Here is a 24,186-nt window from a genome sequence, read left to right as displayed (position 1 = left end):
AAAAAGAATGTTAACGACAGCAGCCCATCGCCGACAATAACCATCTGTTCTTTATTTTTACATTTCTTGCGATACGCTGCAGGTTTCTGCACCTTCAACTCAACTCTTAGATTATTGCGAAATTGAGTGGAACCTCGCACTCTGGAAAGCTACCCGTCTATAGTGGTTCGCTGGCTAAAAAGATTTTAGAGGACGCTGGCGGCCATGCGCGGCTGATTAGGTATCGCGCCAATCTTACCTACTTTGCTGTCAAACAGCTAAACTTTTGTGCAAGCTAAGGCTTCTCTCGCAATGGTGGCGTGGCGTCTTCCACGTGGCACCTTTCTGCAAGGCAGTTACCAGAACGATGGTATTAGCGGAAGCCCGTACGTTTGGTAACGCGTGCATATAATAACATGTGCATGTTTCCAAGTGCCTTGCTTTGGGAAAATGGCGGGCAAGGATCCAAACATTACTCAATGTTGTCGTGCCTTCGTGCCAATGGCGTAAATATGATGGGTTTATCTTGAATCACTAAAGGAAAATAAATCCTGGTGGTGACATGGAAGTGCAGTATCCCGTCACAGAGTCCTCACACGTAGCGGACGCAGGTGATACGCAAGGTTCGCGAAGACCTGTCCATCCCGTCAGCCGAGGCGGTGACAACGGCGGGCGAACTAGACGATCGCCTGGAGAGCGGCTACGATCCCTACGGCTCCGTAGTGGGCGTCGTCTTCGAAGAGGACCTTAGCGACGTGCACAACCTGCCAGACAAGATTCGGTACCGCGTCCGCATGCATGGCGTCAAATTCGACATACAAGTGCGATATTGGAAAGAACTGGAGGTACGCACGTATGGTGGAGAGCATAAATGAGAATTAGAGACCCGTACGTTTTTTTTTACTTTATTTTTCTGAACTTAGATTACGAAAGTAAAACGGAGCATAATCTTTGACAGGAGAGCTATTCAGCAACTATTAGCAAATGAGGCCCGAATTTAGATTCGTGCTGCAGTAATTTCCATGGAGCACTAAATATAGCCTTTCCTTTAGTGTTACCGCAACCATGGCCTGTTCCAGGAAAGATTTCTCATAAACGCTGGCCTGACTGACGACGGGGCGCGAATAGCCTTCACAAGAGGCTAGCCTGACCAACGAATAGCATAAGAGCAGCACTGTCATGTGAGCCACTATGCGGCAACTTAACCGAACAACTACGCCGAAACAAGGTGCAGCAATAAGATGACACAGTGGCCGCGCAATAGGCCGCTGCCTGCTCTGCCTGTGACCTGCTTTCGCTTGCACTGACTTCTCAGTCAGCACGATGTTTGCCAAGCGCCTGCAGTAGCTATTAGGTGATTGTTCCACAGTAGCAAGCACGCAAGTGAGAACCTTGAGTACTTAAGTGGAGAAGGGTTCCGTGCGAACAGCAGTTGAACATGGGTCAGTAGGACTTCCTTTCAGAAGAAGGCGCGTTTGTGGAGCTTAGTATGTGATTCGTAGACATCCTGCTGCAACCAAAAGTTAGTCGGGTTAACAGTCATCTTTATAGCTTTACTGAACTGCGGCGTACTAAAACATCCCCTGGCATAGCGGGAAGCGTTAAGAGTTGTGTTTGTTCATTCAATCCTTCCTCAGACACCCGGTCCGCTGAGCGTGCTCTCCACGGGCGAGATGAATGCCTTACTGCCCCTGCAGTACTCTCTGGAGCACCACATGCTGCACCAAATTTTGGTGGCCATGTTCGGCGAGGCAACGGCTGAGCCGGACCAATTGCAGCTACAACGCTTTCCTTATCCAGCGTTCTTTCACGAGGGCTTCAACAGCACCTACAGCCGCCTGGTGTTCCACTTCGGCATCGGTTTCCTGCTCCCATTCGCCTCGGTCGTCGCCAAGATCACTGCTGAGAAGTGCTCCGGAATGCGGGTACGCCTAACAGTGTAGTCCGACGTGCTAGCTGTGAAAGTTTCCCAAATCCAGAATCGAGAGCTCAGCCAATTAAACATTTTCAAGTCAAGCATGGCGTAAAATAGGTGCTAATATGGGCTGCGTTTGAAAAGATTGAAGATGCTGAAACAACTCGCCCACGTAAATCTCTTTGCTATTCAGCGAGTTGTTGCTATTACCTGATGTTACTTGGCTTTTAAACACTAGCCCCCATAAGACAGGCTCTTACGTTTGTCCTCTTAGTCTTCTGTCCATTGTTTTGTGCTCCATGTTACGTCATGTTCCCAAGAAGCACATTGTGTGTAAACGCCTGTGTGCGCTTATACCCAATCTTGAGGACGACGTGAGTCTTTAGTTGTTGGACGACTCCTCATGAGCCTCTGATCCGGTTCTGAGCATGTCCAACCATGCGTTGCCGATGCAGGAGCTGCTGAGCATTGCCGGCACTAGTGAGCTCGTCTACTGGGGCAGCCACTTCCTGAGCGCGTCGTTCACCACACTACTGCTCAGCTGCGTCTGCATGCTCTTTCTCTTTGTGTTCGGCTCGGAGCCAGCGCTCAGCTACTCGGACCCGCTGCTCATCTTCGTGGTGCTCATCGCCTTCAACAGCCTCACCATCCTGCACGCCATGTTCGTCTCGGTCTTGCTCACCAGCAGTGAGTCGACTAACCAGAGAACCTATAGAGATCATTCAGCCCATGAATTGATCTATCGCGTTTCTGATATACCAGAGGCTACTTAATTACCACAACCGGCAAGTGCTTATTGAGAGAGATTGACTAAGGCTATACGCGTTTGGTATGAGCCACAAAAGCTCCTGTGAAGTTTCGATTGGCTTCTAAGCCGCGAAAGTAACAGAAGAGTAGAAGTTCACAGATGCACTTAAAAATTGAATGACCTGACTAGAAAAATGCTTATCTTATGGTCATGAAAAAATTCGACTTTCTTGTGGCTTCAATCTCCGACTATCTTTTTAGTACATATGTGATACAATAACTATGTGCGAAAGTCAACTCGAAATAAATCGGAAATCTTTCTCTACTACCACATAAGTCTCCTGATCCTTATTCGCAATACTTTTATCGGAAGAGCAACTCGCCATCGGCAGTTATCGTCACTCCCGTACAATTGCCCTCATTACACTATTGAGTGATGCCAGACTGCACCATGTCAAATGTCATTGCATGCACCACATTCGGCGAGGGGAAGGTTGTGCCGTTGCCAGCCTTCCATCTTTTACGTTGCTTCCTCGCAAGCTAAATTTCTTCGTTCAGTGAAATTGCACCATCTCTCATCTCTGTTGACTGTAACAGCTTAGTAATTTCCGTTAGCCATTTCCTTTAGAGTATCGCATTAAGATCGTTCAGCATTATGAAGTGCGGTCTCTTGTATTCCCCACGCAGGCCGACTCTCGATCATCTTCTCGATGATATACTGGATTTGCAGCATCGCCTTTCCGTACCTGATGCTGCAGAACCCACTCGGCCGTGGCTACTACCTGCGTAGCCGCGTCTCCAAGATAATTACATCAATGTCGCCCGGCATGGGCTTGCACTGGGCCTTCATGGTCATCGAGCGCTTCGAGAGATTCCGTAAGATCAATGAACAACTTTTTAGGCGGCGAAACTGGTCTCACAAGAATACATTGTTGAGCTAGTTGGTTAACCTAAGCCAACAATCGCTGGCCTTGTCTTTTCTTGGTATAAGTAGCTTTTGCGAGGTGGTGCGCGTTCAGCTCCTTAACTTATTGAATTATTTATAGGCAGGAGCTTCAGTGAAAACCGAGGCACCGAACACCTCAAAAGTTTCCCGATAAGACAGGATTGCCAGCTTTGGACCAATCAAAGCTATAAACGCGGAGCCGTTTTTTTTTTAAATGTATTTTTGCTATTAATGGTTGATGACTCGATTGCGGCTTAAGGTACAACTATTGCTCGGTGCTCATTCTAGCGTACTAGAACGTTTTCGAATCTAGGCCGAAGTTTCTTTATTGCGGTGCATTACTTATCACGATTGCCGAACTGCTTGTGTTATAGGCGTGCACAATATTGCACAGCTTTGCAAGTCATCACTTCACTCTTCAATGCGGTTTAAATGAATAATAGGGGTCTGCGAATGTTTATAATTTCGAGTGCTAATCAGAAAATCCTTGCCACTCGATTCATACTCATGTCGAGATTTCACTTTTTGAAACTGTCAAATACTTGCGTCTTTCCGAATACAGGCATGACGCAATAGCGCACATCCAATGCAATCATGAAATCTAAATTGGGTGAAGCTTGCTTGAGTAAGCGAGGTATAGCATCAGTAGCAGGTGGCACGAGCACATCCTCATTGCCCGTGGCTCTTAGCTGTGCAATTCGCGAAGGCCTCCTTTGGTATATTCTTGTCACCCACTTAGAGTATGTTTATAGATAAAATAAATTAGTTCTTCCTCTTCTAAAGCGACAAGGAGTGAAGATAGAGACGTCCTCGTTTCCACGGCGGCGAGGCTTTTCTGCATGGCGTTCCTGCAAAACTGTGACGAGAAACTTGGAAGTTCGAAGACGCTGTCAAGCGGACAAGTGCCGCCATCGCGCGAAGGCTCCATGCACCAGTTCGATTTTTGGCGGCACACTTGCGACAGGCGCTCACCAAAAGCCGAATAGGAGCGGACGAGGGACGCATTCCATCATGGAAGTTTGGTTCCACCTCAAATATTCCATAGCTGCCCATTAAGAAGCTGAGGTAGCTATTTCCTAGCGATATATACGTGCAGGCAGGCAAGTGCTTACAATCTATTTATAGCGCTTGGAATTAAAGAAAAGGCGTATTGCCTTCTATTTACCTATTTATTTACGTAGGGATAAGAGGGACGTTTTCATCAGATGACTGCTGTTAGAGCTTTGTATTCAAATGAAAAATTGAAGGTGTATCGTTCCGCATCGAAATATGATCTAGATTTAGCCTCTTACTCCCTTCAAAATAGGGAGAACTAAAATTCTATAAACCACCACACCCCTCGGGCAATGATTAAAAGAAAGATCAGTCTTAATTTACTAAGCTGTCATTTAGATAAAAGTGATGCTTATTTTACGGGAATCATGCAAAAATCTTGCCCACAAATTAATGCTTTCGTATCACGCGAACAGCGTAGGCTAATTTATTCACTTTGCACTCACAAAATGGTGGACACCGTTCCTGCAAATACTTTCTTTATTCGCAATTACGTAGCTTTATGCTTGTTGCCTTCACGCACTTAGTTTTCTGATGCTCTTTATTTCAAGACGAAATTGAATTTTATTTCTACCCAGCGTCAGCTTTAAATTTCTACAGGCGAAATAAGTTACATTTACGAATATTAACGATTGCCTTTCAGCGTTTCATATGATCTGAAATTTCCTTTGGACTAAAGATCTCAAGAGTTCACAAACCTAGCGTGTGGTGTGCCGTAAAAATGTCTTCAAGTCTCAACGGTGAATTCGTGTCATACAAAGACAAAATTTATTATGGTGAACATAGCAGATTTCAAAGGTCTAGTGCAGCGTGTACGTCGAACGTGTACATAACTGGATTGCAAAATATATAATACAAAGAATACGAAGTCAAGACTCATAAATACGACCGTCTGTGTGTCTACTTTTGAAATGTTGCTGTTAATGGAATCGCTCCCTTTGACATTGCAAATTTACTTGTTAAAGTTCCCGAGTTTGTTTAACCTTCGTGAAGAAGTTGTAACCAATACAAGGAAGCGCCTTACAATGGGATTTAAGTTAGAAATCAGGGTAGTCTGTACTTCCAGATTTTAGCACCATGAACTTCAAAAAATTTCTTCAGACATATACGCTGCATTTCATCGGGTAATAAAGTGGGATATTTTCCGAATAAACATAGACAGACAGACGAATCAAGAAAGCAAGCGCAAGACTTCAGCGAGAACGGAGTTTATCACTGGATTGACATAGAAAATCTCCCTTCAATATGCCGTGCATTCTGAACAAAGAATGCGAGACTAGTTGAATAATGTGAAAACATCGTCAAAACCGAAACGCTAAGGCACGATGCCAAGGCATATTGCGCAATGTCAATTCTCTTCTTTTAAACAGACTAGTCTACACCAATTCTTACAGCAAGTGAAACCAGGGAAAAGTAGGGCAGCAGCATGACATCAAACCCAACTACCCCAAGAGCGTCTTGAAACGCTTTGAACGTTTTCCTTAAGAGATTTCAAATAACTCCATCTTTTTTTGCTATTCTATATTGCAGTAGCTATAGTGCAAAAGATTCTATATGGGGGTTCCAATTGCAAATTTCCCTACAATTGCTTAAAGGTAAAATTTCGGCCAACAGGTGGTGGTGTAAACTGGAGCAACATGGATGACGCAGCGTCTACGTTGGACAACGTGAGTCTGTCGCACCTGCTGATGGTGAACGTGTGCACATGCTTCCTGATGGTGTTCCTCATATGGTACATGGACAACATCATACCCTGGGGTCCGGGTATCCACAAGCCACCTTGGTTTCCTTTCCTGGTACGCACATCGCACACCATAACGACGCAGAACCGACGACGACGCCCATGGCTTCGTGGCTTTGTCTCTCCGGCATTCTTCATCGCTATCAGTTACTCGACTACGGCGCTGAACGCTAAACGTATCACGCTTACAGTTTGCTCATTATTTTAACGCAAACTGAAGAAAATTAGTGGGCCTTATAATGCCCACATTCAACAGATTAACGCATAGATAATTGTACTGGTCACACATTGCAGAGGGATCAGAGGGTCTCGTATGGCGTGCAGGCTTACCAGAAGCCGTCGCTAAGGGTTACACGAGGCTTTTATGAGTAATCGGTATCGTTCAGAAGAGCCAATCTTATTATTCTGCATGCGCTTATCGGACAACATGCCTTCGCAACAGAATAGCCAGCGCAGCTACCCTAAGAAAATAACGAGAAGAGTATGCCCTAACTGCTAACAAGAAACAAGAAAAAGGAGTCCCTAGTGCGCAGGATGCCATATTCTGCGCAGCCATGGTTTCGGTACAGTAAATATTTTTACTCCAAATTTGGTCAGTTTTGCCAAATCTAATGCCTCACTCGTGTGAATCAGGAAACATTTATCAGTTTGTATTTGTTTTTTAGCAATATCGATAAATTCTTAGGAACGAAAGCTTTCTTTAAGAAATGGTCAGCACCATCTCTTGTATTACCCTGCCTTTACGGGGATGACGCTTCACTGTGCCCAAACCAAAGCTACTGCCCATGGCGCGTCTAAAACGGCGTATTAAGAGTGAAATGAGATAGCTTCATCCCAATATTGGCAGCACATTAAGAAAGACAGCAGCATTGCTGTATACTAACGATTTTCTTCATGACGTAACACAGTATGTTGCACAAGAATACCCCGACCACGTTTATGCGTCGCCACACCTGAAATCGGCGTGCATGCGGTAGCCGGAAATGCGCACTAATGCTCTTCTCCAATTTTTTGTGCTGTTGCTTCCTTACTGCGTCCACAGAAGAGCTACTGGATCCCTCAGCCCACGAAGAATGTCAAGGGCCGGCTAAACGCGGACCCAACATTGTTCGAGTCAGACCCACAAGATCTCACTCCTGCCATACAAGTCACCAGTCTTAAGAAGGTACGAAATAGCCTGCTGTTAATTGCGCTAGGCGTTTACCAAGTGCGCGTCTATTCGCCGTTGTGCGTGAACGGTACGACACGACTTAAAGCCAGGCATACAGCAAAGCATCGATGGAGCAACTGCGAAAATCGCGCTTGCTTCTGAAGGAGATGATTGCACTGCGGGATCCTTCGGCTTATTTCTGATGTGTTTCGGGTCACCCTGGTGCCTCATGTCTTGCGCCACAGACATCGACGCTAAGGACTCGCACGAACGGCCAAAATTGTGCAAGTTTTCCTAGGCGCTTCACTTGCACGTACAATCTCGGGTCACATGAGTTGCTCAAAAGCCAGGCAAGCTGTCGTCGTCGTTGTAAAATAGGAAAGCACCGGTGACTGTTGTCTAGTGTGGTTACCTATATAAAATTATATGTACTTATCCGTTTACTTATACCTATCCGCAATCTCTTGCAGTTCTATCGCAACTTTCTGTTGCAACACATCAACCTGAAAATCTTCCGCCACCAAATCACCGTGCTTCTCGGTCCAGGTGGCTCCGGTAAATCAACTATGATCAAGATGGTGACAGGCAAGTTCCTTTCACTGCTGCTTCGTTATCGCTGAGCCAAATGATTCCAGGAATGGCTGCGGAGACCTCACACCATAACGTGTCTCGCGACTCTGTTTACGGCCTTTTCAACAGCCGGTGAGAGCCAATAATAGCAGCGAGACAAGCGCGTACTCAGGTGCAAGCGGGTACTCCGGGCAGCCGCGCGCGCCCACCCGGGCCGCTTTGTTTTGAAAGCCATCTGCGACGGGGACGTTACTGCCACGGGGACGTGAAAAAGTTGCGACTTTTTTTTTAGGTAGAACACACGTTTCATCTGCCCCGCCCCGTCACCGTCATGGCAACGCGGTCTATCAAGACTGAGCATTTCCTCGCCGGTTTCTCTTGAAAAAGGGGCCGCAGGCGACGTTAGGATCATCGGCCAACGTCGCCGGCGTCCCGTTTTAGAAGGAAAACAGACGAAGAAGTGCCCTCTCCTGGTGGATACTGGCGCTGTGACGGTAACGGGAAAGCGCGGATCACATCTGTGTGGATCAGGCCTTAGAGTCGTCTTGTAATTGACTTCTCACAGAAGCGTTACTAATGAAGCTCGCGAACCTATCGGCGCAGGCCTAGTGCATCCATCGAGTGGCCAGATAATTGTGGACAACTACGACGTGGTGCTGCACACGGAGGAGGCCCGGGAGCGCATCGCGTACTGTCCCGCCGACAACGTGCTCTTCGACGAGCTTACCGTCGAGGAGCACCTGCTCTTTTTTGCCATGGTGAGGGCCTCCATGCAGTGGTCTGCTCCGGTAGCACGGCATGACGTGCCGCGAGACGAGAAAGAAGGGGAGGTTCAAGCCAATGTGTTTTGTGTTGCGCTATATAGAGCGCCGACAGTATCGTATTTAGTAATTTCTTCTTCTTCTTTCTTTTTTTGCTTTGTTTGATTCGTAACGCCATATCGAACGAGAAATATCTATTCTGCGGTCTATAACACAGTTTTAGGCTATTCTTTGCGGAAAGGTCTATCTCGTACACTGAGCGCACGACCAACAAAGCAAAAATGTCCAACACCGGTAACACCTCCATCGCGCCTGTGATGTCGTCGCTCGATAACGAATTCTACGCTCACGCCTTTTCTCGGCGGGAAAAGAACACAAGTTCCTCGTGGGAGCAGTGTTATCGGCTGAAGTGCGCTTCAACTTGTTCCTGTTGTCAATACCTGGTCGTATACACTGTGTCCCGACGTACGCCGTGCTGCAGCTGAAGGGACTGGCCATGAGCAAGATTCGATCGGAGATCAACCTGCTGCTCACGGACATCCAGATGTCCTCGTACATGAGCTACCGGCCCTCGACCATGTCGGACGGAATGAAGCGACTGCTGTGCGTAGCCATTGCTCTCCTGGTTGCGTCTAAGGTGAGCCCGAAAGCCCCGGAGAAAGTAATCTTACAGCAGGTTGGTGTTCAGCTATTTATTTCTAATCCCGCACATAAAAACGTGTTTGAACTCTTGAAACCGTGTAGACGCGCAGCAGACCCGCCGTGGTTTCTCAGTGGCTATGGTGTTAGGCTGCTGAGCACGAGGTCGCGGGATCGAATCCCGGCCACGGCGGCCGCATTTCGGTGGGGGCGAAATGCGAAAACACCCGTGTACTTAGGTTTAGGTGCACGTTAAAGAACCCCAGGTGGTCGAAATTTCCGGAGTCCTCCACTACGGCGTGCCTCATAATCAGAACGTGGTTTTGGCATGTAAAACCCCATAACTGGACGCGCAGCACCATAAGTGCCCGCATATTGAGGGAATTCGAAACCTTCGGCTATATTGGGGGAAAAAAAAGCATAATGCATTGTGTTGTCCACTTCATTGTGAATGCCTTGAACAAAAGATTCCTCTATAGTTCATTGTGCCGAAACTAAAGTAGCGATTTGGCCGCAAGGTCACAAAAGCTATATTACCCTGAAATGGCAAGGTATTATTTAGATCTTGCGCAGAATATACTGATATATGCAGCTCGAAAGCAAAAATGGGTCACTTTTAAGCTTCAGCACAGTATGAGGTCTAAGCAGTAAAATTCACCACGTACCTGGCATTTCTTCTACTGCCCACCAAAGTCAGCACGCGCAACTTTCTAGCGAAACCGAAAATTGTAATCGGTGAAAGGTTAAAGTAGTGGACATATTGTGGCATTTCTTGTGCGATGGTGAAAAAAGTGCGAGGAGACACCAAACGCACATAATGGGCAGCGCATGTAATTGCGTCATTAGCATCAGTTTGTCATCCTGCTGTCACAGGACACAACTGTGCACACGATAAAATGCTAGAATCGAATTGGAATGTACAATTCCTCTCGTGCATTGGGACATGAATGTTCAGCTGCAGTATAGACGTATCATCACTACTTTGGCATTTGACGAAGTGTTGTCACTACCACGGTGCACAGCGTCCTTTACGTGCGTACTACAACAGTGGCTTTAGTACGGCGCAGACTATAAACAAACCTGATTTTAGCTGCCATTGTGCATGTAACGTCTTAATCGAGGACTGCTTCTCGTCAAGAGTAAACAAAAACGTGTTTGGCCGGGTGTAGCACGTTGGAATAAGGGAGAAATTATGGTCACTGGCAAAATAAACAAAATTGGTTGAGGTTTAACTCTTGTAAACCTAGTTATCACGAGCGGAAGGTCTGTTTGGCTTGGTTTTGCGTGGTACCGCAGGGGCGAGGCTCCGAGCGAGCGCAGCTGCGACGCCTCTCCGCAGCGGATCACCAGGCGTGGCGTCACACCAGCCACTATTGCGCTCCGGCGGCTCAAGGTCACTGCGACGCGATGAATGACCTTAGCAGACATAACGCAGTACAGCTTTCGTTCTAATATTACTTGATGTTTCGGCAGCCATACGGCTGTTTTGTTCAACGTCCCTTGTGGATGCATTGTGAGCAAGAAACGCGTATAGGTTTCAGAAGGAGGTATCGTGAACAAAAAAAAACCGTATGCGTTTCGAGGCGTCAAATATTATTCGATCTTTGATTTTGTCGGTGAACTTAGTTGTCTACTTTTTGTAGAAATGCGCTCCTTTGCCGCCGTATTAGAGGGCCCAGGATTTACTCTGAACCCCCTGGTTTCTTACACGAGCGCCCAATAAAAGCTTCCATATAAATTTTGCTTTTCCATTACTTTCCGGCTAGTCGAGAAGAAAGTTAAACAAGGCTCACGCGAGGCGCTGTTAGCGATCGACAAATTAAAATCTGTAGGCGTGTATGCGGCTGGCATTCGGCCTCGCAATTGCGCGACAGGAAACTGAGCCTATAACGGAAGATTTCGCGGGGGACCGTTTCAGTGCAAGATCATGGTCTTCGACGAGCCGACGTGCACCATGGACCCGCGCAGTCAGCGCGAAGTGTGGGAACTGCTGCTCAAGGCGAGGCGCCACTGCTGCATCCTGCTGACCACGCAGAACCTGCACGAGGCCGACGTGCTGGCCGACAAGATCGCGATCATGAACAAGGGGCTGCTGTGGTGCTGCGGCTCGCCGGACTTCCTGCGGGAGCGCTTCCGCGCCGGTTACAGCATCCGCATCGCGAAGGAGCCCGGGTGCGACGCGGCCGCCATTGGGGCACTGTTTAGGCGCCACATCCCGCACGCGGTCCTCAAGCAGGACTCGAACTTCGAGGTCCAGTACGCGGTCGGGGTCAACCCGGGCAGCCGACGCCTGACGGCCATGTTCAAGGAACTGGACCGCGAGCGGGAGAACCTCAAGATAGGCTCAATGAGCGTCGCAATGTCGTCGCTCGAGGAGGTTCTGGACAAGGTGCGTTCTTCGGGGTCCGTATTCAGAAAAAAAAAATTTTTACGCAAGGATTGTTCGTGAGAGAAAAATATACACAATCATGAGGCTGAACACATTATTAGCGAAGGCCGCTGTCCAATGGCAAACAGCACTTGCGGACAAAAAGGTTTGTGAATTCGTTCCAGAATGTGCAGATGTGCCATCCAATCGGTGTAGCAATGTAAAGGATAAAATACCAAAATCCACAGAAACCAAAGAACTCGCGTTGTTTCGTCTTGCTCGCTGTCCTCGCGATTACACTATTTCACTCCTGACGGTGGGTCTTTCGCTTACATTTTACACACGGGCACTTGCTATAGTGATTCCTTTGTCGCAACTTGAATTTATTCCTCATTGAGCACGTCCCCGAGAGAATGAGACCATCTTAAGATTATTGACGATATTTTCAAGTTGACTTAGTTTTGTTCTGAGTATGGAACGGTGGCATAGAACTAGTAGAACGTCCAGCACTCGTTCGACGCCCTCTAGCAAGCAATCTTGGTTTTTACCATGACAATGGCATCCTACTTTAAGTTTTTCTGGTATCGGTGTCATTCGACGCCAAACGCACTGGACACCGAGCTCAACCATCTCGTACCTTCTTCCAAAACAATTGTGCTAGATTTTGTATCCCCAGTTTAATCAAAATAGCCTTGTTCGAGAAACGCCTGTGTTGCGTTTTCTTGCGATAGCAATTATGTGGACACTCCAGTCAAGTTTTCGCCGTCGTCGTCACGGTTTGGTGTTGCCGTGAGGCTCAATATATATATTTAGGTACATGTATGCTTATCTATGCTGTATATGCAGGTTCTATTGCTTCACTATTGAATCACTAAAGTTGCTCATACGAGAGCCCTATAACGTAAACCTATTCCAATATGTTTTTATTTTAATCTCCTGACGTCAAATGTGCGTAACCACCGACGCAAGAACCGGGCGGTCACCCGCAGAGTTCTGAACAGACCAATCAAGCGCTCTCCTCGTTCATAAGAGGTCACTTTCGTTTGCTTGAAAAACGAATAGCATTGCCTACACTGAGCCACTTGTCTTATCTAATTGGCTGACAAGAGGCGAGGAGCACGCTCAAGTGGAGAGGGATTCAATAGGGCCGAGCCACTGCACTGAAAGTCGATAACCGGATGAAGAAGGTGGGGCCGGCGTCTGCGATTCGCCCACTTTCCCTTACTTAGCTTGCGGTGGCTGGTCGAAAATAGCCGCGGCATGCAACGGAAGCTTAAGAATTACGCTAAAATGAATCCTCAGCAAAAAAAGAATTGGCAGAATGAGGTCGTAAATGTGCCGAAAGTACTCGAAAACGTTACACGGCCACGCAAAAAGCTTTATTATACGCAAATAAATCCATGCTCTCCGGCAGGCGTAAGTACCCAGCGCCTGAGCGATCGGCGGCAGCCATCTTTTATTCCTTTCGGAACGGGGCAGCCTGCGGCTATTCAGAGGAAAATTCAGTTTTGTTCGGCATAATAATGCATATTTAATGCATGCACGTCACTTTGACCCGGTAAGTATTTGAGGTTTTGTGACGTCGCGTGACAGGCAAGTGAAGTGGGTGCAGCCCGAAAGCTTTTGACCTATAGCCGGGGCTAATGGCGAAAAGGCGTCGAATCAGAAAAAAAAACTAGTTTTCTTTTTTTCAGTCAAATCATGCATAATCAGTGTGTGGACGTTATATCATATGGGGAGCTATCGCGGTTTTCGTGACGTCGCGTGACAGACAGGTGAAGTGGGTGTGGTCCAAAAAAGTTTTGGACCAATCGCGGAGGGCTGATTACAGAATTGGAATGGAAAGGTTTGGAATAGTTTTACGTTATAGCGCCCCAGGTATTTCGTTTTTGACCAAATTATTCCTAAAAATTTTGAGAATGGCAGCCCAAAAACAAATGTCATGACACACAGCAATAACACTGCATGCCTTTTATCTTACATCTTGTCAGGGTGTTACATGTTAAAAGTTCGAAACAATATCAGTGCTGAAATCGGAAAGTGATGTAATTTTACTCGCGTGGCTCTTGACGGGCAGCGTAGTGGCACCTGTGAAATGTCATTACAGGCCGCACAGGGCGTGTTAAAGCATTTAAGAGTCCCATAAGTTCTGGCGCGCCAGTGAACGTCACATTGGCTTTTGTCGGACCCACGTATATTTGGAATACCGTCAGAGCAGCTCAAGCGCAACGCTAAACCCTCGCTGTCGCAGTCAGTGCTTCGGCCTTCGAGCGAAAGTGCCAATCTCCTCATTTCATGCTTTCTTCTTCTTTCACGGAAACGGCGAAAACGTGACTTGGGAGAATCGCAGCAAACCCAGCGAGGTGGAATCGATATACGGCGAAATTTTGTGAGTGTACAGAGAGTCGAAGCACGAGTACACGCACATACACACGCACGCACGCACACAAGCGCGCGGGCGCACATAAATTATACTGAGCGGAGCGGAGTTGTTAAGCGGAGTTGCTGACTGTACTAGCGAGTACGACGGACGCCTTGAACGCATCGTGGTTTCAGAGGCAGTATGCGCATACGTACCTACGCGCATGCTGTTGTTTCTATTAAAATGCTTTCTATCAAAATGATTTCCTAATTAAATGCTAAGCAAAATAAATATGAAATGATTTGATCCTCACTGTCTTTTTTGACTAGCGACTTTTTCGACTCGACTTTGTAACTTGCGATTCGCTGATGATAGTGCCTTGCTTAGTAACTCAAGGGACCAATTGCAATGCATGCTCACTGACCTGGAGAGGCAAAGCAGATGGGTGGGTCTAAAAATTATTCTGCATAAAACTAAAGTAATGTTTAACAGTCTCGGCAGAGAACAGCAGTTTACAATAGGTAGCGAGGCACTGGAAGTGGTAAGGGAATACATCTACTTTCGGCAGGTAGTGACCACGGATCCGGATCATGAGACTGAAATAATCAGAAGAATAAGGATGGGCTGGGGTGCGTTTGGCAGGCATTATCAGATCATGAACATCAGATTGCCATTATCCTTTAAGAGAAAAGTGTATAACAGCTGCGTCTTACCAGTACTCACGTATGGGGCAGAAACCTGGAGGCTTACGAAAGGGTTCTACTTAAATTGAGGACGACGCAACGAGCTATGGAAAAAAGAATGATGGGTGTAACGTTAAGGAATAAGAAAAGAGCAGATTGGGTGAGGGAACAAACGCGAGTTAATGACATCTTAGTTGAAATCAAGAAAAAGAAATGAGCATGGGTAGGACATGTAATGAGGAGGGAAGATAACCGATGGTCATTAAGGGTTACGGACTGGATTCCAAGGGAAGGGAAGCGTAGCAGGGGGCGGCAGAAAGTTAGGTGGGCGGATGAGATTGAGAAGTTTGCAGGGACTACATGGCCACAATTAGTACATGACCGGGGTAGTTGGAGAAGTATGGGAGAGGCCTTTGCCCTGCAGTGGGCGTAACCAGGCTGATAATGATGATGTCTCTTTCGAAATGCTTTTTTTTTTATTTGAGGAGCGAAAAGTAATTTCTTTTTAAGTTGAGGTGTTGCGCACTCAGTCCACTATAGTCCATGAAAGGTATAAAAAAACTAGGGGCTCTCCGTGGTGCTGTTATTTGCAACAATCCGAATTGGATCTTACAACCATGCCACTACCGCCGATGGTTATTTTTAGGTGACCCACGACCCGAGCTTCCACACGGGTGTCGATACTGAATCTCCGCGTCCGAGCGACCACGACTGCGTGTACAAGCCCATCGGCGCTCCTGGCAGGAGGACGTGCCCGCGACAACTGGCATGGCTACTCAAGAAGCGCTTCTACATCTGGCTCCGGGACTGGCACCCACCCGTTGTACGTTGACCACACCCATAGTCTCCCTCGCGTGTCAGGCATGTCTCTATTGGCCAGAAGGTAACTCGCTTGCATAAACCCGGCTTAATCACGTTTAGGATATAGACGGTGCTATTTTTATATGCCAGGCTCATGGAACGCTATTCCATCAAGCGGAGTGAACGTCGTGTCGCGGTGTTCCAACACGTCAAAGGCATAGCGTCAAGGACCGTAACAGAGCGTCAAGGGCTCTGTTAGGACAGTAGTGCTTTTTCGAATTTTTATCCAATGACCAATTTTAGCGCATTGTAATCCTTTCACCATGCATCTTTCGTGTCCTTGGCATGCTTCATAGTCATTGTCATAGTTTTATTACATGTAGCTCTCACACAGTGACCATCTTTACAGTGACCATCTTTTAGGCCCCTTTACAGCCCTGTCACATCCATTGCTCGGAATTTATCGCTTCATTTTGATCTCATTACCATTGGCCTGGCGCTCTTTGGCCAAACCTGGCCCTTGCGCCATAAAACACGACACATCATCAACGCGTCAGAATGAGTGAAGGTTCAGTCAAACAACCCGTCTTGCAATGCGCGTATAACCATGGACGGTTCAGCTCGGTTCGGTACTCACTGACGAAAAAACGTAACTCGCTTCCGAACGCTCTCTCCTCCTCTTGAGATGCGCTGTCGGTGAGGCATCTGATGACCAAAAGAGTGAATAAGATAGCACGGTAGGTTCGGGCTCTCTAAAGCTTCGGTCTCACTTCATCGGATAGGTTTCGTATAAGGAAATCGGGGTATTTTTTGTCAGCTCTCAGAGCACTACGCATCATTTCTTTTACGTAAGGCGTTCTTTAGTGAGAAAATTACCAGAATACGCCCACCAGTCACATCAAGCACAGTGGAACCACAGTCGCTCATTACAACGCATTATATGCGTGGATTTCATAACCGAGAAATAAATTTATTTTCTTGGCGCTCAAAGCAGTTGATTTATCGCCTTACATTAACAGAGCGCCTGATAGTGTCTTAGACTAGTGCCTTAGATGATGCCCTTAGACTTCGGCAAATTATTGTTCACAAACTACACGTCTTGACCCTTCCACCTCCTCCCCTCCCTGCCCCTTTCTAATTTTCTTGCTGGGCATTTTGTTCCTCTGCGGTGCCCCTTCTGTTCTCCGATCGGCACCCGAGCTCCGCCTTCAAACACATTCTTATGTTCTTATCTTCAAACACATTCGTATGTGTACACAGGGCTGATATCTAACCTGTAACTGCGCCGCCTACCTGCCGCTGTCAGCCGTGGTTCCTGCCACGGCGACACCTTCTCTTTTTTTTCTCCTAGTTATCTATACCACATACTTTCACAAAGGCGCTGAGCCGTGCTTCATAAAGGGCTTCACAAAATGGTGCATTTTCATCTTCACAATCTCTCTCTCTCTCTCTCATCCCTTTATAACGCGTACGCGATCCAGTTAGCCTACCCATCCCCACCAGATTTCATTCTCCTTTAGCACACAGTTTTTGACTACGCGTTTGACAAGTGACGAACACTCTAGCGCTAAAGTATACTGGGCCTTGGCGCAGGTCCGTTGGGTGGTTCCCGTGTGCGTGCTTCTGATGGCAACCTATTTGCAACACCTGTTCACCGAGGATAAGATCGTGTCGGCCAACTTCTACAAGGACCGTCTGTTTTATTCCGTCCGGCATCTGCACGTTCCGGCGCTGGGCTTCGTCACCTCCAATAGTAGCGCCGACCCCGTGGTACGCCACCTCGTGAAAATTTTCGCCGAAGAGGAAGTCCATCTTGTCGACGTCGGCGCCGAGCGCACCAACACGCACCTCCTAGAGTACGCCGTCGAATACCCGATGTCTTACAACTACCGTATGCTCTTTGGCACCGTCCTCATAGAAAACGCTACGGTTTGTACCTTATCGCTGACTATTTACGCGCGTTATTAATGGAAAGCACGACGCTTTCTCTTATACGTCGTATTAGAGCATTTTTGCTAGCTGCTTGCTGACTAGCCGTGGTGCCTTATGGCTGGTTTATTCTGCTGACGACGGCGTCGAGGGTTTGACTACTGTCCAAAGCGACCATGTTCCAATAGGATAAAACGCTCTTGTACTAAGCTCTGAGTTCACCGTTCACGTTAAAGCCAACTGAGAATCATGAGGGGGGTAAGGGGGGGGGGGGGGGCAGACGTTTTACGGGGAGCTCCATCTATTACCGTATTTACCCTACTATAGTACACAAATTATGTAAGGTCCGCAAGGACAAACTTCAACTGAGAATGGGTTCTACATGTGACTTGTCTTCAAATAGTGCGCGCTAGGTAAGCGGAAAACTTAGTGTCCACCAATAAAGGCGTGAGTCCTTCATTAGACAGCACGCAGGAGTCCATTCTAGTAGCCGTAAAAATCCATCTAGTAGGGGCAGTCAGATCAAAAGGTAAGCATGTCAGATTTGACGTACGGCTCCTCACTGTCTTCATCACCTGCAGGATCTTTAGTTTTTATAAATGCTCGGCTACACTGAGCTTGAACAATGCAGTGAAAGCCCTTTGTCTTTTCAGTATCTTTTCAGTGTCATGATCAGTTATGTTTTGCGCATATATGAGGTCACGTATAAATCCGTTGCTCATCTTGAAACGAGGTGCCAGTATGAGCTGGCCGCAATGCTCGCGCGCCGCGACAATGATTGCGGAGCTGATTTCACTGAGTGGTTTAGCCTAGAAAAAAATTGCAGGCGCAGTCTGGCCTTGGTTCTGTCTAACGCACGTCCTATTTTGAATATAAAATCATGTACGGTCCGCACACATACGTAATCAGCAGCCAGCGAAATTTATCCTTATAAGCTTGTATATACAGCGGAATATAGCCAGAAAAAAATAGGTATATGTTTTATCAAAGCACCCGTTTTGCTGTTTAGCCCGCTAGCACATCGAATCACTCCGAGAGCACTTATGGACGTAGGATTATCCCGTGTTCAACTAAGCCTCTCGCAAACATGATAAATTCCAGGCTTGCGCCTCGCATGACCTTTGTGCCACATTGAATGGCTGACAGCCTGCATAGTCGGAGACTTAGAAGACGCTTGTCAGTTTAATCTCTTCGTTATTTAGAGAAACGTAGTTTTGTATAGGGGTCGTCGGCATTTGTAGATAGTTAGCGGGCCAGAAATTTTCTACGAAGTGTTGTTCAAGTACAGTTGAGCAAACGCAAGTAGCGATAAGTGACGAAGTATACACCGAAAGCAAACCCCTGATTCCAAGAACTGAACGTGCGTTTCTTCATATCGCGCTCGTTCATCTCGAAGATGAACGGATGCCAACTAGTCCGATTTCTCACTATACTGAAGTGCGTGCTTGTCGAGATCTGCCAGTCATGAATGCTATAACGCACACCCTTTCCGCAAATTTCGCGAACAAAGCAGGGAAGGGCTATAAGCAGACCCGACGCTTCGGTCCGAAAACATCGCACCCACCGCGGTCGCAATGTCGCCGTGTTTCGGCGCGCACGGACGCTAGTTTCTTCACCGCCTTCTTCCGCGCTTACGTGGCTGACTTGGCGGTCAACAATCCTTGCTTGCCTTTGCGCTTCTGCCCCCGTGGTTTAATAAGTGAACAGCGAGCACACACTAGCTGCCTCATGAAGTTCACAATTAGCGGGAGGCACTTCGAGCGGCAGCAATATTCGAGTAGTATAGTTAATGGAGAGCGATCGTGACAGCTGCGGAGTGAGCTCGACTGCCGTTCCGTCTTTGTCGCCAGCCCGTGCTGTGGTTCAACGGCCAGTGCCCGCACGCAGCGCCACTCATCGTCAACCTGTACCACTCGGCGCTCCTGCGCAACATCACGCGGAGGCCGACGGCGCGCTTCCTCCTCTACAACCACCCGTACGGCAACGAGACGGCCGCTGAGCGCCAAGGCAGCGGCGACAATGGTGACAGCGAGAAGCAGGATTTGCAGGTACACAGGGTTGCCAACAGGGCAGGATCTTGTGGGCGCGGTCCCCGTAGAATTCAGTGAGAGGTAGCGCGGTTCTCGCTATGGGAATAGCGGTAAGTGCAAGCCTCAGGACCCGCATTCAGGAGAAAAATCGAAGTTCTTGCGCCAGAACTGGCGATGGCAGACACCGGTCAGTCGTGACGTCAGAGATTAGCGATGGCGTCCGGCCAATGGTAAACACTGCTCCCGAGTGAAAGGATTTGTGAATTCGCACCCAGACTGGCAACATTCACGAAGAGCCAGGACGTTTGTCGGGTTTGGCGACCAGTGTTGCGTGTGCCGCAGTTGTTTGGTTGGTAGTAGAATAGAATGTACGATGGTGGTACAGCGAATAATGAAATTATTTGTTAGTAAGGCAGCACTACTCGCGATAGGTTCACTAGAGTACACAGTTATGCGACATGTAAAAAATTACCACCAGCAGGTAGCTAAACTTAAACGATAGGGTAAGGTCCGCCCTTAATGTTCTTCGCTGTCACTCGTAGGTTGTAGTTTTTCATACTTCATATAGTAAGTGTGAAGCTTTAAAGAGATATAAAAGGGCACATAACATGTAATTTACACCATGAGCAAATTCACAGTCGTCCCTATTCTCTGAGAGTATATATTGTATTGCGATTAGTTTATGCATTGTAGTCAATAATGTAAGCTTTCAATAATATTTCAATAATTTTTATAATAATATAATAATAGTATTTCAATAATTCAAATATTGAGGTAATTGTTTCGGGAATAAGTGGGCTTCCAACAGTTGTACAGGATTATCTACTAGTATTTTTCTTTCTTTTTTAAAGCATAGTACAAGTTAGGTGAAAAGCCCATAAAAAAAAAATCTGATGAATAATGATATAAATACTGTATCGCAGTGGGGTACGCGGAACGTCTTGCGCGTTCTGCCGAGCACGTAAACGCACTATAGGTACAGAAATAACGCAAACAAATATACAAGGGACATTTATTCACACATTAGCACGCTTAAATGCTTAAATTACGATACAGCTAGCGGGGCTCCTACGGTGTAATCTCGTAATCGTGCTCACCGCCTTTCTGGTACATATTGGGTCCGCGGTGGTCAGACGTGGTGGGAGCGAATAGGCATCCCTCCGCCTGGCCGCTCGAGTCTCTTCAAGCCCCATTTCTGGACCCTACGGGCCGAAGGCCGAGGTGCCATAGCCGAGCAACCATCAAATTTCTTCAACAATTTGCATACTTGTAACTCTTATAACTCCTAATGTGCCCAGACTTGAATTTGATGGATCATATCTAACATTAATGGGTGAGCTCTCCCTCAGACGCGACCACTCCCGCTCGGATTGGCAAATGAACTGCCGAGCTATGCCTTCTCTGAACGCCGAGCGAGAGCCTAAATTTAGCTCCGATTGCGCGAGATACACAATTGTGTGTAAAACAATGCAAAACGGCCCGTGTCCTGCGCATCGGGGGCACGTTAAAGATCCCTTGGTGGTTAAAATTAATCCGGAGTCCCCCACTACTGCGTGCCTCATTATCAAATCGTGGTTTGGCCCGTGACCACCCCAGAATTTAGTTATATTCAGCGCAGACCTCGACTTTGTTTTCACACGTTGACTAGAGTACTTATGTTTGTTTGCATGATTGTTTGTTGCTTTGTTATTTGCAAAGCACATCTCTGTAGTAGAATATTCGCGCTCCCTGTGTGGGATCTGCCAAGTGCCACATAGCAAACCGAAGCAGGAACTTGCCCTGCAATGTGCGAGAGCCACAAGTTTCGAATATTTATCGCTCCACACCTTCACCCCTGCATCTGCGTTGAAATGGCTGGCAACGCTACCTGCATGCAGGTGCTGCTGCAGAGCAAGATTTTCTTCGCCGGCCTACCACTCAGCGCCGACACGCTCCTCGTCGAAGTGCTCATGGGCACATTCACGCCACTGGCGCTGTGCTTCCACGCGGCCAGCTTCGTGGTGTACCCCGTCGCCGAGCGCTGCTCCAAGTTCAAGCACCTGCAGATGATGACAGGCGTGTCCGGCGCCGTCTACTGGCTCAGCAACTTCATCTTTGACACCCTGCTTGCCGCCTCCTGTGCCGTGATCTTCGTGCCCACCATCTGCTTCAGCCACAGATACTTCCAGAAAGCCGAATACATAGGTGAGAAGAGCCATCCTCGCTGTCGTCAAAGTTTCCTCTAATCGCCCTGGAGCGTCTCGGGGTGAATTCTTCTGTGGCAGATTCGGAGCGTTCAGGAGCAACATTCGATGTCCTTTTTCTGGAGAGGGCCTGTGCCACTGGTAGACTGGGAGGGCCGGCTTCGTATTACAGTGGCACATCGGGAGCACTTGTCGAGCCGAGATCCCTCAAGGAGAAGCCGAGATATCTCAAGCAATATCACTGCCGTGGGTCGGAATTAAACGATACTGAGTAGCCTCTGTACTAATTCAGATTATGTGCTCTCTGCCATGGTTGCTGCGACGGAGGAGGGCTTTGTAGGAACCACGAATGTTGACGCGTTTCTCTACACTTGGAAGCCGTACTTGCGCGCGCAGTTGATTAACCGCTCCGAATATGCCCCTACAATTTGACACAAGTCGCAGGTCCACTGCCTAATCCCGGCGGCTAGGTACTCCGGAGTTCCCCAGTGGCTATAACGTCCTGCTGCTGAGCGCGAGTTTCATGCTTCTTCTTAGAGTGTCGTGGCCGCATTATAAAGGAGCGGAAATCAAATATTTTAGCGGACTTTTAAGAAGCCTAAATGGACAAAGTTCATTCTGCACTGTCCATCACAGCGTCTATCGGGCTTTCAGGCATTAATACCCGAAGAATTTTTCAACCAATGAATCGGCACGATTTAATTTCAGTCAAGCCCTCTGCAGGCACGAGGAGGATTACAGGAGTTAAGGCGAACATTTAAGCTCCGACCCAAAACCAATTTCCCTATTAGTATATAAGTAAAACGTTGAAATTCTTTTTGGCAGACGCTACACATATGGAACCATGTGCTACGTTTTTTAAAGAAACTCGCAACATAGATTCAAGTCAGCGATTAATTCAAAAATGTGAACAAGTGGCCTTGGCAGAGACCCTACCGCATACAAAACCTGGTATGCGTCGTAGGTCAATGGGCCCTTGCCTTGGTTTGACGCTAAGCCAAGTGGCAATGCTGGTGTCGCCAGCGCTATGTGCCTCCTAAGAGTGACCTGGACTGAGTTGTTTGGACATAACACGTCTGTAGCATGTAACGGTTAACATCTCTGAAATTAAATGCTCCTTGGAGTATTTTGGCACAGTTGCCTCGCGTATATTCATCAGTTTCAGGGTAATGCTTGATGCTTTGGCTAGAGTTATATATGGTCGAATAAGGGCGTCACAATATATTGGCGCAGTCTCTCACATGTGAACCTTCGCGCAGTCCCAATGAGAGTCTGCCGCTGCCTTGCAGCGATGCTGGCTCTACTCTTCATGGCGCACGGCCTCTCCATGGTGCCTTTCTGCTACGTGGCGTCCACCCTATTCCGCGACAGCTCGTTCGCCCTCTCCATCATGGTCATGTTCCTCTTCTTTATCGGTACGTTTACTCCTTAATGGTCGTCCCTCGTGTTACTGCACGGCGCCAATGTTCTGTGTACACATACAAGTAGAGATACGCCTACCTACTGTCCACGTTTGTTGTCACTGAGACGTCAAGAGGAAACTCGCGCAAGCAAAATGTAAACTGTCATAATGTCATAAAATCGACCTCTAGGCACTGAGTACTTGCACCATTTAGATATATGTAATTCCACGTCTTCTTATTGGGAGATATCAAATTCCCACAGCAATGTAGCTCATTAGCGAAAGTGCATTTCTTTGGGATGCATAATCTGGTATTTCATGTGGTAACCACCTCGGAGCTTTGTAAGCATCTTTCCACATCTGAAATATTTTCTATGAAGTTGAAAAATTTCGTCTCACCAAGCCCACCCTCAATGTCTACATACTCTTCGTACGTGCAATGGCTGAGGTAGTCTTCCGCAAGATTAAAGCTGTTCGCTCACACTTTCCGCCTTATAGTCCGTGCAAATAATTTCTTGCAGCACCGCGACTGCCCACGTACTGCCTTTTCATGCAGCTGTAGCTGCCTGCTCTGTTTCTGCTTTTTATTCCTTCTCGCCTTCCCAGGCACACATGCAGCGAGTGCGATTCAAGGCCGCCCAAACAAAGCACGAACCACGAGTTCAATAAGAGGCATTGTTGAATGCTTTTAATGCGTTAGCATTAGGAGTGTAAAAGTGAAAAGAAAAATGTGTATGTGCGTGAGGTGTGAGACGCCAGTCACGTGGCAGAGTTAAAAAGGGAGTGGGAGAGCTCAGAATGGTGTGTGTATATATATATATATATATATATATATATATATATATATATATATATATATATATATATATATATATATATATATCACCGTCAGTGGGACTATATATATATATATATATAGTCCCACTG

General features: G+C 47.3%; 1 protein-coding gene across 1 annotated transcript in view; it reads left to right on the top strand.

Annotated features, from left to right (window-relative positions):
• The window catches only part of LOC126532046 (phospholipid-transporting ATPase ABCA3-like), a 30,012-nt gene that overhangs the window by 2,877 nt on the left and 2,949 nt on the right, over positions 1–24,186 (top strand). Inside the window, exons 2-16 of the mRNA XM_072288347.1 lie at positions 582–824; positions 1,617–1,904; positions 2,350–2,581; positions 3,329–3,517; positions 6,255–6,436; positions 7,424–7,546; positions 8,002–8,116; positions 8,705–8,859; positions 9,344–9,499; positions 11,420–11,890; positions 15,561–15,737; positions 17,309–17,644; positions 19,495–19,692; positions 21,552–21,858; positions 23,147–23,272. Of these exons, the coding sequence (XP_072144448.1) occupies positions 582–824; positions 1,617–1,904; positions 2,350–2,581; positions 3,329–3,517; positions 6,255–6,436; positions 7,424–7,546; positions 8,002–8,116; positions 8,705–8,859; positions 9,344–9,499; positions 11,420–11,890; positions 15,561–15,737; positions 17,309–17,644; positions 19,495–19,692; positions 21,552–21,858; positions 23,147–23,272 (3,298 nt within the window). The remainder of the gene's footprint in view (positions 1–581; positions 825–1,616; positions 1,905–2,349; positions 2,582–3,328; positions 3,518–6,254; positions 6,437–7,423; positions 7,547–8,001; positions 8,117–8,704; positions 8,860–9,343; positions 9,500–11,419; positions 11,891–15,560; positions 15,738–17,308; positions 17,645–19,494; positions 19,693–21,551; positions 21,859–23,146; positions 23,273–24,186) is intronic.

The sequence above is a fragment of the Dermacentor andersoni genome, chromosome 5 (assembly GCF_023375885.2).
Source record: "Dermacentor andersoni chromosome 5, qqDerAnde1_hic_scaffold, whole genome shotgun sequence".
NCBI lineage: Eukaryota > Metazoa > Arthropoda > Arachnida > Ixodida > Ixodidae > Dermacentor > Dermacentor andersoni.
Note: the sequence above shows the minus strand (reverse complement) of the source record. Positions and strands in the feature narration are given on the sequence as shown.